At 43.1% G+C, this 15,591-nt stretch overlaps 1 protein-coding gene across 1 annotated transcript; it reads right to left on the reverse strand.

The window, feature by feature from the left end:
* Positions 1 to 6,320: 6,320 nt before the first annotated feature.
* LOC124594972 (cuticle protein 18.6-like) lies at positions 6,321 to 8,246 on the reverse strand. Its single transcript, XM_047133498.1, has 2 exons — positions 8,219 to 8,246; positions 6,321 to 6,976 (listed from the first exon to the last, which is right to left on the reverse strand). Exons 1-2 carry the CDS (start codon positions 8,228 to 8,230, stop codon positions 6,380 to 6,382), a joined length of 609 nt encoding a protein of 202 aa, XP_046989454.1. The 5' UTR covers positions 8,231 to 8,246; the 3' UTR covers positions 6,321 to 6,379.
* Between the last annotated feature and the right edge of the window lie 7,345 nt (positions 8,247 to 15,591).

Here is a 15,591-nt window from a genome sequence, read left to right on the forward strand (position 1 = left end):
AAATGGTACTCTCTACTGCGAGAGCGTTAATACCACATTTCTGCACACTACAAGCGCTGGAACCCGTCTCCCTCTCTCCACGCCCTCCACACAATAACAACTTATCCAAAGATTTTGCAACGCACAAGCACTGATATTATCGTTGCTAGTCAATGCAAATAACAATTCTTTTGGCTTTTCCCCAGAGCTTATAAGTTTCACAGTAAGACACAGATAAATACAGTGAAATGTCAACAGACTTCTACCTAAATTTACACATGCAGTGAAGCTATGTCATTACGTATTAAAAGAAATCATTTAAATTGCTAATATTTACATATAATTCAGCAAAAAAATTATATATCGGTAGCAGGTGCCATGCATCCTGCGTTTTCGGGTTTACAACTTGTTGTCTTATATAGGCGTTGCCAACTGCAGCGCCGTATTCTGCCTGTTTACATATCTCTCTATTGGAATACGCATCACTCTACCAATTTCCCTGGCACTTCAATGTAATAGAAGGTAGCAATGCAAGGAGCAGAATTTCCGAGGCTCTCCATGTTCTGGAATAGAACCTCAGAATCGAACATAAATTGGATATGCAGCCTGAAACCCAGGTGCAGGAACTTATACAAATGAAATGACATAACTTCATATCTGCATGGGACCAGTGAAGTCTCTGAAATTGTGTCATTTCATTTTTATAAGTACTTGCACCTGGGTTTCAGGCTGGATCCCCCATTTACGTTCGATGCTGAGGTGCTATTCCACAATATGAAGAGCCTCAGATATTCTCTTAGTGTGTAATGGAGAATTTAAAGTAGACTGGGGCGGCAGTGCGAATTTTGATCGAGGAGAGAGGCGTGCCAGGGTAATTGATGCAGTTGTGTGAACGAACCTCTATGCCAAGGTGGCTTAGTGGCTAACGCAACTGTCAGGTAAGCAGTAGATCTGGGTTCGATTCCCGGCCTTGGAACAAATTTCCACTCACCGCTTCAGTCTATGTATATAAAATCGTATCTCCTTGAGACAGTAAAGATTCTGAAATTGTATCATTTCATTCCAAAATAATTAACCTTGGGAGCAACAAAATATTACTCCCAAATGGCGGTAAGAGGCAAAATACACTTCCTTTAAACAGTAATAATTGCAGAAATTTTTGGGCATCCAGCAAACAAGAATTTAAAAAACATTAAAACAATCAGATGACTGCGCAGACAACCACCACCAAGGTACGGCCAAACACTTAAGACAACACGACGATGCGCCAACACTGTCCCGGTGCTAGAAAGGTCAGACAGATAGAGAGTACATCTACAACATACACAAGTTGTGCCTTAACGGGATACCATAGCAAATTATACCGATAGAGTTTCATGTGAGGACAAGGTATCACCTGAGCTGCTTCAAAATACAGAACAGAAATCAACAAGCCAGTGTGAGTGAATCGCTTACAGGCGTCAGTAACGGCGCCCGCGTGACACGGAACCACAACACAGCTAGCGCAGCCGTTAAGACGAACACGTAAGCGCGCGAAACCCGAGAAAGGCTAACGAATCGTCCACAACAGACTGATTCTCGTTAATTGCAAACAGAGCTTAGCTTTTCTTGTAACTACACTATGTACATTGATTTAAACCATTAATTTTTCCTATTTGTGTGCCCGCGCTACCCAATAGTGATGTTGGTATTGGGTGACTACAGCAGGTGTCCTATGCTGTGAGTATTTGTTGTCATCGGTAGGCGAGATCACGTAACGTCAGCCATGATTGACTTACAAAAGCTCATCGCAATATCGATTTCAATGCTTCGGAAACTAACGTGCTGTGATTGGTGGAATTCGAATTTATACTTTCGTAATACGAAAATATGCAGCGTACATATTGCTGCACATCAGAGAAGCGAAGATCTTTCCAAAATGTATTTTTTTACTGGGTTTCGTTTTCTGAAGTGTCGGGAAGCTCTACGCTGGTGTATAAAACCTTAACCATTCTAAGGGTTGTTAAGTTTCACATTTCCGAGGGGAAGTATACCATCACTTAACACGGTAAAGTGTATTTTCACGGGGGAAAGGTGTATTTGTAACCGGGAAATCCGGAAAAATTCCTGGATTTTTTTTTTTTACTTACCCACATATACACGCTATTCTCTAAACCCATCCACCTCATTTACAAAGCCCATGCGTAGGCATTATTTAGAAAATACATATAGGCTCAAAAACTTGACAACTATCCAACAGCTTTTTTTCCCTGGTAGGCAACTTTCCATAAGCTTTTTTCGCCCAAATAGGCAACTTTCCATTCACAGAAAACAACAATGTAGTGTACTATACTTAAAAAAACTACACTCTCCTCGCATGTGTTTTGTAACATACTCTGATTTTTCTTCTTCAGGACAATAACAGTGTGAAGATCAACGACTATCCATCCGCTAGTTCTTTCAGCTCCATAAAGAATGTACAAACAGACATTATTATATCACAAAGCAGCTGCAAGCCATCTGAACTGAAAACGATACATATGTGCTAGCTTCAAATATCTCTCAAATGTGTTTAATGTAACATAGTAGGCTTTCCTGGCGTAATAGATCTTGAAAGTCTCTTCGGGTTTGCTGCCGGATCCTAAAATCAACTTCATATTTCGACGATCCAACTGGTCGCCATCTTCAGGAGAAAGCTGCTTAGTTCTCAGCGGAAATCAGCAGAAGGAGCTTTCTCCTCCAGTTTTAATTTCAAAAGCATTTACTGCAGGGCACGTGATACATGTTATTTATTGCCTCGCAGGATAAAGCCTAGTTAATTGCAAAGTAAGAAGTCGAATATGACCGATCAGCTAAGATCAGTTCAAGTAGATCCAAGTAAATTGAAGTCTTTTTCTCAAATACATCTACACTATTTTGAACGAAATACACTCCTGGAAATGGAAAAAAGAACACAATGACACCGGTGTGTCAGACCCACCATACTTGCTCCGGACACAGCGAGAGAGCTGTACAAGCAATGACCACACGCACGGCACAGCGGACACACCAGAAACCGCGGTGTTGGCCGTCGAATGGCGCTAGCTGCGCAGCATTTGTGCACCGCCGCCGTCAGTGTCAGCCAGTTTGCCGTGGCATACGGAGCTCCATCGCAGTCTTTAACACTGGTAGCATGCCGCGACAGCGTGGACGTGAACCGTACGTGCAGCTGACGGACTTTGAGCGAGGGCGTATAGTGGGCATGCGGGAGGCCGGGTGGACGTACCGCCGAATTGCTCAACACGTGGGGCGTGAGGTCTCCACAGTACATCGATGTTGTCGCCAGTGGTCGGCGGAAGGTGCACGTGCCCGTCGACCTGGGACCGGACCGCAGCGACGCACGGATGCACGCCAAGACCGTAGGATTCTACGCAGTGCCGTAGGGGACCGCGCCGCCACTTCCCAGCAAATTAGGGACACTGTTGCTCCTGGGGTATCGGCGAGGACCATTCTCAACCGTCTCCATGAAGCTGGGCTACGGTCCCGCACACCGTTAGGCCGTCTTCCGCTCAGGCCCCAACATCGTGCAGCCCGCCTCCAGTGGTGTCGCGACAGGCGTGAATGGAGGGACGAATGGAGACGTGTCGTCTTCAGCGATGAGAGTCGCTTCTGCCTTGGTGCCAATGATGGTCGTATGCGTGTTTGGCGCCGTGCAGGTGAGCGCCACAATCAGGACTGCATACGACCGAGGCACACAGGGCCAACACCCGGCATCATGGTGTGGGGAGCGATCTCCTACACTGGCCGTACACCACTGGTGATCGTCGAGGGGACACTGAATAGTGCACGGTACATCCAAACCGTCATCGAACCCATCGTTCTACCATTCCTAGACCGGCAAGGGAACTTGCTGTTCCAACAGGACAATGCACGTCCGCATGTATCCCGTGCCACCCAACGTGCTCTAGAAGGTGTAAGTCAACTACCCTGGCCAGCAAGATCTCCGGATCTGTCCCCCATTGAGCATGTTTGGGACTGGATGAAGCGTCGTCTCACGCGGTCTGCACGTCCAGCACGAACGCTGGTCCAACTGAGGCGCCAGGTGGAAATGGCATGGCAAGCCGTTCCACAGGACTACATCCAGCATCTCTACGATCGTCTCCATGGGAGAATAGCAGCCTGCATTGCTGCGAAAGGTGGATATACACTGTACTAGTGCCGACATTGTGCATGCTCTGTTGCCTGTGTCTATGTGCCTGTGGTTCTGTCAGTGTGATCATGTGATGTATCTGACCCCAGGAATGTGTCAATAAAGTTTCCCCTTCCTGGGACAATGAATTCACGGTCTTCTTATTTCAATTTCCAGGAGTGTAATATTTCACTTCTTAAAAACCCTGGTGCACCATGTGATAATTATTGCTCTAATTTTCATCTCCATTTCTTCCAAGACACTTTTTTGGCTGCGCTCTCTGTCATTATAGCTGCCATTCCGAGTTGAAATCAGTGGTGTGCTCTCCTGTCTCCATACATGATATTCAGAATGGTGTTGAATGCCCACCTGTAATACTCTTTAAGAGGACAGCAGGATATTGATTGATGCATTCAACTCGTCCAGCTATTGTCTCCCTTGATCTGATAATACTTCGTTTCACAATGCAGCTAAATTGCATTCTAACACCAAAAACACTGGAAACGATTCGAACATTTTCTGTAAGTACCAGCCAGTAATGAGTCATATGACATACACTGTGAGCTGCATGTACGAAGTGTGTGAGAAAAGTAATGAGACTGGCAACGCTGTTGTTCTTGTTGTGTATATCGGTGTGTTCATCCCTTCCAGATACTCAGTCCGAGTTTCAGCTCCGTACAGCCATCACGTGATTTTTGAGAGCGCCATCAGTGGAGTTGTATTTTTGTTGCGTGTTACGAAAACTGAACACCGGAATTTTGATCAGTGTTATACCATCTACTTTGTGTTAAACTTGAGGAATCTGCGAATATGACCTTTAAAAAGTCGACACAGGCCTATCATGAACGTTCCTAAACAGCACAAGTTATTCGCTGGTACAAATCATTTTTAAAAAACCGAAAACACATTAAAGATGAACCTCACTCAGAGAGACCTTCAACTTCAAGAACCGACAGAAACATCGAACGTGTGTGTGCTTTGCGACATCAGTCCGACATTTAACAATAAGAATGATGAGTGACCTGTTAAACACTTTCACTGTACATCAAATTTTGACCGAAGTTTTCCACATGCACGAGCTTTCTGCTAAAATGGTGCCGAAAACCTCACAACTGAGCAGAAGGACAACCGAAGTAATGTATGGGTTGATCTTCTGGAGAGGACTGCCAGTGACCACGAATGGTTCAGTAATATGATCACAAGTGATGAAACCTGGATTTCTGAGTACGATCCTCAGACAAAGCAGCAAAGTGAGTTGTGGCACACTGAGACACGTCCTCGACCGAAAAGATCCCGAATGAGCAAATCAAAGAGCAAAACTATTCTGATTTGCTTTTGACAGTAGGGGCATTGTGCATACGGAATGTGTTCCTCCAGGAGAAATTGTCAACCTGGTGATTTACAAAGATATCCTTCAAAGGCTCAGGAAAAGAATGACACAAGTGAGACCGGGCATTGCATGGCCGAGCGGTCCTAGGCGCTTCAGTCTGGAACCGCGCGACCGCTACGATCGCAGGTTCGAATCCTGCCTCGGGCATGGATGTGTGTGATGTCTTTAGGTTAGTTAGGTTTAAGTAGTTCTAAGTTCCAGGGGGACTGATGACCTCAGATGTTAAGTCCCATAGTGCTCAGAGCCATTTGAACCATTTGAACCGGGCGTTGCAGACAAATGGATGCTGCATCATGGCAACTCCCCATGTCACATGGCCACTTCTGTCACGGAATATTTGACCTCAGAAGTCATTCCCATTGTTCCATAGCCCTCCTATTCTCATGATCTGAGTCCTTGTGAGATTTTTTTTTCTTTTCCCGAGATTGCACAATCTTTTACAGGACATCGTTTTGGGACTCTGGAGAGCATTCAGAGGAATGTGACCGCCATGTTAAAGGACCTACCAGTTGAAGCTTTCCAGTACCGCTACCGAGACTGGGAGCAACGACTCAACTGCCAAAGGACCTTGAAGGAGACAATACTGATGTTTGAAAAAATAACAGTCATGGCAGATAAAAAAATCAGTATCATTACTTTTGTCACACACCTCGTACTGGGCTTTTGTTTAAATATTAAAGATAGTTTTTAGAAGAAGTCTGATTCAATGGTTCACGTTCAGAATGTTTCTGTGCTAGGAATGGTGGTAGTACAGACAAAATAATGGGAAAAAATTGATTATAAACTTATATATTGACGTGCATTAATGGGTACAGGTATTTGTACAAAATGAGAGTGAGAGATTGGTTGGTCCATGTCAGTCCTTAACCGTGGTAGGCACCACCGTAGGCCAGGGCGGGGGCGTAGGCAGCCCTAGCGATGGGGGCGGCGTAGGCAGCCCTGGCAATGGGAGCGGCGTAAGCCCTGGCGGGGGCGGCGACGGCCACGGGGGCGTGGGCGACGGCGACGGGGGCGGCGGCGGCGGGGTGGGCGCCGGCCTCTTTGTGCACGACGGCGTTGAAGCCGTTGACGGGGTCAGCCGTGTAGTCGACGGTGCGGATGGAGCCGTCGGGTTCGGCCAGGCTGTAGCTGCCCTGGACGACGTCACCGCTGCGGCTCTCGTGCTGGGTCTTGGAGTCACCGGTGAGGGCGTCCTGCACGTTGTACGCAAAGCTGTACTCGGGGTGCGGGTCGTACTCAGCAGCAACGGCGGCGGGGGCGGCGGCGACAGCTGGGGCGTAGGCCCTGGCTACGGGAGCGGCGTAGGCCCTAGCGACGGGGGCGGCGTAACGAGCGATGGGGGCGGTGTAGGCGGGAGCAGCATATGCGCGGGCTGCCAGAGGTGCACCGGGGGCGTAGACGGCGGGGGCGCCCAGGTAGCCGGCGCTTGCCACGGCCACCACCACGGACAGGACGATCAACTGGCGAGAAATAAAAAACTGGTTTATCGTGGTTACGAACACTACAGCTTCGAATGTATTGTCTGCTAACGGCATGACAGTCTAATTTTTACACATTTCTGTAACCTCCTCTGTACGAATGTCATTGAGAGTTAACATGGTTGATGAAAATTGTGGCATTCACTTTATCTTACAACGTTTACATTGATTATAAATCTGTATTCTACTTGTTAAGTAACAATTCATGATTATGACTAGCCATTTGGCTTCCACCTCTGCACAGATTTTGCTGTGCAGCTACCGAGCGTACAAATAGAGCAGGGAAATATGCAAAACATCTAAGTGGGTTATTCCCAGTTGATGAAGCAAAATAAATGTGGGGGCATTTTACCAGCTGAAGAGGTCCAGATCGACCAGAACAAAGACACAAAAATTGTCCCCCATGACTATACTAAAGCTGCTATTGTACTTCAATGCATACATTTTTTTAGATTTTACTCGAAAAGCAAACATTAACAGCAATTCTTCTTTCGACAGGTACTATTTATATACGTTAATCTCACGTACTCTGCCGGCCGGTGTGGCCGTGCGGTTAAAGGCGCTTCAGTCTGGAACCGCGTGACCGCTACGGTCGCAGGTTCGAATCCTGCCTCGGGCATGGATGTGTGTGATGTCCTTAGGTTAGTTAGGTTTAATTAGTTCTAAGTTCTAGGCGACTGATGACCTCCGAAGTTAAGTCGCATAGTGCTCAGAGCCATTTTGAACCTCACGTACTCTGATAATGCACTACTTTACTGGAATATTTTATTCGCTATGTGAATGAAGGGGAAGTAGATTATGAGAATTCCTCTTTATGTACAACATGATATAGATTATAATGAATATCGAATAACCAAATTTATGGTATGGAAAATATTAGGCAAAACTGTACCCACATGGTTCACAGCCTCTCCCTGTCTTTCATACTCCATCATCGAGTCAGACAAACACCTCTCGATAAAAAGGCTGCATTGAGCAGAGAACTCAAATATACGATGTAGAGTATTTCTTTACTGGTATTGTAATTCAATAACTTCCCCTGCCTCTACAGTACATGTATTTGGTACTATCATCAAGCCACTACATTACTGCTAAGCATCATTACTGCCACTCATCAATATCTCCTCAAGACAGACGCACGAGGACCGGGTGACGCATTCCCCATTCTCGCGCCGCACCCCGGGCAAACACGTGAGAGAGCTGCTGCTCTACCGGTTGTCTCACCTTGCACACCATGTTGCTGCCGCTGCTGTGTTCGATTACTGTATGCCTGCTGGGCCGCCGGCGACAGCTTATATAGGCCGCAGCCGGCACCGCCTGGTCCCCCCTGTGGCGCAGAAATTTTTGCCATTCACCGATCAAGAACCTGACCCCTGTCTCACTTGTCGCGCGTAAGCTTTCCACATTGCAAAACGTTAGCGGCGAATATGACTGATGGATAGAACGCAAAGTCGCTATAGCGTTAATCATAAAAGGCTTAAACAGTACAGCAATTGTTTTGCTTTGTATTCAAGGCAACTGGAAAACACGGTAAAAATTCAGATTAAGCGTAGCAGTCAGTTTTAATTAAAAAAAGTACTTGTTGAGATTCTGCTGCATGGCATTACAGCATCAGAAATTTCATGTACGAGGAAATGAGTTCTTCGCTTCATGTACTAAGCGAATCGTCTACTACAGCACTCCATCTCTTGTATGCTCTTCTTCCAGGGCATTTATGAATGACAGCCTTTACCGGGAGTCTTTCTGCATCCATACAGTCTATGTTTCCTCTATTTTCTCCCATTGGCTTTCGTTTCTTTTTTTGTTTTGTTTATATTTCCTAAATCTTTCATTTTTTCTTTAACGATCTTCACTTGTACGTCGTGCCTGCTTTCTTAGAAACCTCTTTCCCCTGTCGGTCTTCTCACAGAAATATCGTCCAGGCTTTTTGTGTCATTTAGTTCGGGCAAGGTCTGGGTTACGCTGTCATCATGGCTCAATTTTTATAATGACATGCCCCTTCCTTCTCTCCTATATTACTTACATCTGTGTGATCCTTTTCTTGTCTACTGAGTGTTTTCATCATTTTATAAGCGACTGTTTGTCCACCGAGTAAATCATGTTTTAATAAAATGTTCCCATGATCCAGCTTGAACTTTCCGTGTTATATGTTCCGCATTATTTCTCTTCTATTTATATTCATTAAAGTTTTCATTCGAGGTATTGAAAGCTTGTTTTTTTCTTTAACTGCCGTTTACATTTCTTGAGCCCAAAGCCTCAGTCCCCTACGATTTCTAGATGTCCTGTCCTCCTCCAGGACCTCATTAGCTATGTTTGTCACAGCTTCTTTTTAAAGTTTCCCTATTCTTCTTCCGAGTCCTCTACCGTTTCCAAATTTGCTAATACCTTTGACATTCAAGTTTTGTGGAGATTTCTCATGCTGCTTTATTCTAAAAAGAACGCATTAAAATTTGGCCTTGTTTTTATTCCTTAATTGATTTCTTTGGTTTTCTCCAGTTTCCATAGACGTCAGTTATCGACAACAATAAGAATAATTGCTAAAAATAGTTTTCAATATCATTCTTCTAACTTATGGGATCTTCGAGCCCATGAAATCACATGAGGCACAGCGACTACATCTACATTAAAATCTCGCCGAGGATATTGTGACAGATGATACGGTGATACGGATACAAAACATACCGTAAAAGCTAGCATCAGCCGTGTTTGGTGCTTACCATATGAGATGTCACCACATCAGCGGCGATGCAGAACGCCATTGTGGGGTGTTATGCTGACGCATGGCAATACAAGTCACAGAGAATCACACAGTCCAGCACAGTTTGCTCTGACTGCCACTGGTGTTCTGCATAGCTGAATATTTGGTCTCCTCCCGTTCATGCTATTATATAAAATGACTTTCCACTTAACTTGTAGAGCAAAGAGAGTATTATTTTCTGATGTTGTAAGCATAATACTCAAGCGCAATAAAATGCAATAACACATAAAGCAGTAAATGAATTATTTAGAAAAATGTTTTTTGGTTCTCCGTAAATAGCTTATCAGCTAACAGAAAAAAAAACTGTTCAGTCACTCTCGTAGGTCCTCGCATACAGATCACGATCAATAACAGTGAAGAGAACATTATGTTCAGAATTACTGGGTGTCCATATTTATCACAATTGGAAACTAAAATGACATAGTGCAGATCTTAAATGATTAAGTTCATCAATATTTGTTCCAAATGTAGTTACTGACTTTGATGATAAAAGCACGAGAATATTGAATTACTTTGCATATTTACATTCACTGTTGTCACATAGAATAATACTCTCAGGAAATTCCCCATACGTGCACACACTGTACAGAAACATTCTGTGAAGATGATGTCCGCGTTCCCTGTGTAGGAAACTGTGCTAAAAACTAGATATACCAGCAAGGACCTCGCAATAAATCTGTTATTTGATGAAGTTTGCTGTGAACAAATAGCCACAAGTTGAAAATAATAACAGTAATCCCAAATATATCACTAGATACAAACCAGTCTCCCTCGACCCCTGTGCAGAAAGAAGTGAGGTATACAGCCGTAAACGTATCTGGTTACCTCCTGTGAGAATTAAATGTGCTGATGGACAAGGCATTTTTAAACAAACTGAAATCATTTTTGACTGACAACTTTTTCTAATACATAAATGAATTTGTGAGTACGTTTATATTTATTCAGCTTAACTATAGATCAAAGGTTAGAGTGGAAACACAGGTATGTAAATGGCCAGACGTATTTTATCTTATTCGTAAACCTCCTTACTCGTTCCAAAAGCACACAACACACGGTCAGAACAACTATATCGATCTTCGTGGACTGAGCTATTTATGTATTTCGGGAACATTATTTAATTATACTGAGAATAGCGAAAACTTTCCAGAAGCAGCACCGTGTCACTCTAGCAGCTCCTCTCTGATACGCCAGTTGAGCCAGTAAACAACATTAGCTCCATTCTCCTCCCGACATTCAATCACATGAAGAACGCGTTTCGTGGTGTAATGTTATGTATGTGTCGAGGAACTCGTCCATAACTGCCACGCCACAAACGTATCATTAACGTCTATATAAAAGAGCCTCGATGGACATGATGGTCTCCTTAGCGTGACCTTGCCAAATTCCTCCATGTGGTAAATCACAACCGCAAATAATACAGACCGCCTCACGAAGGTTCCAAGTGTGCAGAAATCATGTCACTGCTAAGAGCAGACATAACAATCTTAAGACATGACGTTCTAGACGTCAGTCTAACATGGTCAGTGTTCTTGGAGAGGAACTCTAGTGAACAGTGGAAGATATGTCAGCTCTTGAAAATGACATTTGAATCTGGTTTTGTTGGTTTTACCATATGCAAAAATGTGCTAGATTTCTGATATGGTGATTGCAGTGATGCCGTATACAGTGGTAAGTCGATACCACGAACTAAGGGTCTAAGCGGGACATCCCAGTGCTGCACGTTTGGAAGTTCATATAAATCATGTCAACTCCGTTAGGTGCAGTCTTTACTCGAACAACTATGGCCAGAATTATATCTTTACCACCACCATTTCATACACACGGTCCTCACCATGCATTGTGGTTTCCAGCTATATTGTTGCCGTGGATATTTCCGAGCCACAACCACCGACCTTCAATTAGGTCGCCGCTCCAATCTTTCCGTAAGTCCCTAAATCCAGCAAAGAATTTCCTTGGTCCATCTGTCATGAATTACTTTGCCTAAAGGCCCTCATTTCATTACCCTTACTGTCGTAATAAGGATATTGTTAGTGGAATTGTATGCTCCTCACTGGAGCTAAGCCCGCAAGGCGGCATTCTTATCTGATAGTTTGCAAGGTGACAACGGATGTAAACCTTCGATGTCACTTTACATTTCATTCGGTGACAATTAGTTAAACATTGTATATGCAAAGTAGCATATAAATTGACCCCAAATTCATATCTCAGGTTATATAGCAGTTTGATTATAAGAAAGTGACAAGTGTAAATGACCACACATGACGTAGCGATGCCACCCGATGGCGTTAGCCGAGAAGATACATCCCTGGAGGGTGACGCCAAGCAGAGGTAGTTAGAGACAGATGTAGAGTAACCTTCGCCTTCCTTATTGGCCAACTGGATTGCGATATAACTGACCATGATCGAGTATACCTAATGAAATTTTAAAGTGAGTAAGGCTATCGTTACCGACGAATAACAACATCGTTTAGTTGGACGCAAGTGTACAACAGGCTCTTCTGAAGGAAAAATCTATTCTAAATTTAAGCTAAATACTGATGATAATTTTGAAATGGGTAGAATATAGTGAAATCGCTCACAAACCTCACAGAGGGGAAAAAGGGTACTACGTAGTATTTACTACAAACATCACTGATAAGACAAAGAAAACACTAATTAGCTAAAAAAGGAGAATAAAACTGTCGCCGGCCCACTAAGGCAATGAATTTCCAGAGTCTTGAGAAAGATAATGGCAAAGAAATTTAAGCAAATAATCAGTGGCGTGGCTGTCACTCTTTTCCACAGCACAACAGTTCACAAAAACATAAATGAATCAGAAAGCACTGGATTTGCAGTTACTTATTCCGAAATATGAAATTTTGAAAGTAACGTTAAATGAAATTACTGGTTAAATGAATGACTGACTTAAACTCTGTTATGTAAAAAAATGACTTTCAGTAACCTCAGTGTAACATAATGCAAAATTTAGTTAAAGGCAAGCAATTTACTTTTGATTATTGAGAAATTGAACTGAATTTACTTTAAGCAAATGAGCAATTGGTTTTACTTTTAAAATAACAATACCAAGACAGCGGAGTCACTTGCTTACCTAAATACAGAATAAATGAAATTGCGCATTCTTCATTTGTGCTGTATCTTTAGCTATTCGTTTTGCCAGTGAAATTATACGTTACTTGAAGTAGCCTCTGTTATGCAATGCAATAATGAACAATTACTGAGGCAGAAAATTTAGACTGAAAGTGGTCATTAGCAAACACACAAAACTGGCAGCAAATAGTTAATATATTTTCATATTCTTACACACTCAGTGATTGAATGGAAAGGAAAGGGACCCTGCTTGGTAAAAATGTCTGAGGACAATGATAAGACAGGTGCCCTACAAGTTTTAACTATTGCAGATTATTTCTCAGATTAGCCACACTTTGTGAAGGAAATGGTGCTGGGTGATGGCTACGTAAGTTTATAATTTTTCACTTAACGGTCTTACGATGTTGTAGCTGTGCGGACGACGAAGAACGTAGCCGACGACAATGCTGAGCTGCCGTTGTTGCCGCTGCTGCTGTTCGATGAGAACGCCGAGTCGTCTCCAGATCCATGGATGTTATGGGACTGGCAATAGTTGTAACTGCAGCTTCTTCCGCCTGTTCACTCCTAAAATGCTCTCAGTACCCGCGGGTTAACGAATCAGGCGCTTCTACATTGGTGCGAGCATAGCTCCACACCACATCGACGGGAGCGCCCAACAATCACTTCCGCACTCTTTCATAACTCACAACGCGACAGAGACTCTCCATACGCAAACATAAACAATGGCACAGCTGCTGCCATTTCGTCGTTGCTATCGATACATCTAAATAAAGTTCCCTTGGCTATTACCCAGCAATTTACAATATTTTCATTGTAATTACATTCAATTATATACAGTCAAAATTAAATACACTATTATATCGATTACGTATTAAATATAGTTTCTGTAATAAAGTTTCGGACTTCAGAATCATAAGTACAGTACAAGTTATCAACGGATATTAAACGGCGAAAATTTTTAGATGGTGTAGAAAGTATTTTATCTGCATTTTCGGTGTTACAATAAGGCCGGACGCGATTGGGACACGAATTAATATGCTCGATGTAGAGAGTGAACACTGATGAGTGAGGTCGTTATTATGTAAAAAACTGGTGAAATAACTAACAGAACACTGAAGGCGGAAGACAATGGTGAATACTGTATATTAAAAATACATTAACAATTTTATTTTGTCGAACTGCTACGTACTGGAAACACATGGTACAATAGGTACAATTAGCGTATAATAACAGCTGGCATTTTAATCTAACAGTGGAAATAATAAGTGATCATGTAAAAGAAATGAGTGTAGCTCTCCCCTTGTTACAATAAATCAGCTACCTATAAATGTACCTCAGGAAAGAGTTGACTCGTTCCATTGTAGCTCAATCTCATATTAAGATAACAAAGAACTTGAAAAATTTCATATTACTGCCTCAAGCAGTTGGTAAACCACTTTATTTATACACCATTTTCAGTGGTCTGACCATCGTCATGTTCCGTATAACAAATAAAGTAATATAGAAATAACATTACAGGCTTAAATTCACGAATTTGTTAACTAGCGTAAATGGTAACAACAATACGTATTTAATTGAATGTCACGTACTCAGATAAAATTATTCACATCATGTTTAGGGAAACATAAAATCGTTATCGTCACGTGATAAAACCATGAATAATACATAGAAAATAAAAGTATACCATAACGCAGTGATGTGGCCCACTACATATCAGAAAGACGTTAATGGTTCACATTTCTACAGAATTACCTGTTATCACATTATAACATAAATTACGTCGAAATCTATAAAACCTGTGTTAGGAATTGTACTCATTCATTTTAAAACTATAATCGACGTTAACACTAAGAACAGATTCATACCACACACAGTTTAGTGATGGAACGAAAGATGTCATAGAGGTCTGCATACATAGATAGTGACTAAAATCTTACGATTACTAAGCTGCATGTCTGCTACGATAAGGACATGTCACAGTCATAACATGTGTTCTATACATTGCATCAAGCATGAAGGGATGCAGTTGGTTCGCAGATGTCAGTGTGCCTTCCATTACTACCACAGGTTCCATGCATGTGCAGGAGACTGTCTCCTATAGCATAATACTGGTCCCACCAGCCTGCGTCCGTGGCGCGCTGGATGTTTAGAGGCGCCGTTCAGAACGATGACGGCGATTGTGGAGACGACCATCGACCTGGTGTGGCAAACAACATGATTCATCCGAAGAGTCGACACGTTTCCACTGACTTACGAATCCCAATGGTCCAATGCCTACTGCAGTCGAACTGTCAATGTCGTTGGGGCAACGTGTGAAGACGTGATTTCCTGCGGAGCTCCATGTTCAACAATGTACAATTAACAATGTGCTCCGAAACACTTGTGCGTGCACCAGCATTGTGCTCTTTCGGCAGAGATGCGACAGAGCACCATCTATTCTACTTTACAGAGCAGACAAGCCTCCAAACCCAAAGTCCTGTGAATGGTCGTGGACGTCTAGTCATTTAGCACCTAGCGTTAATTTCACTGTCCCTCAAACTCTTTCCTTAGATGCTCAAGTAACGACCAGCTTTGCCGTTTTCGGGACACTCGTTCACAGGCTCTGCGTAATAATAATTTGCCCTTTGTCAAAATCGTTTATGTCAATGTATTTCCCCATTTGCAGCCCATATCTTCGCTGGTGTGATCCCTTGTCCGCGTCTGCTCCGCTGATATACGTCCCCGCAACGTCACCAGGCGGAGTCCAGTATCA

This window comes from Schistocerca americana, chromosome 2 (genome assembly GCF_021461395.2).
Source record: "Schistocerca americana isolate TAMUIC-IGC-003095 chromosome 2, iqSchAmer2.1, whole genome shotgun sequence".
Lineage (NCBI taxonomy): Eukaryota > Metazoa > Arthropoda > Insecta > Orthoptera > Acrididae > Schistocerca > Schistocerca americana.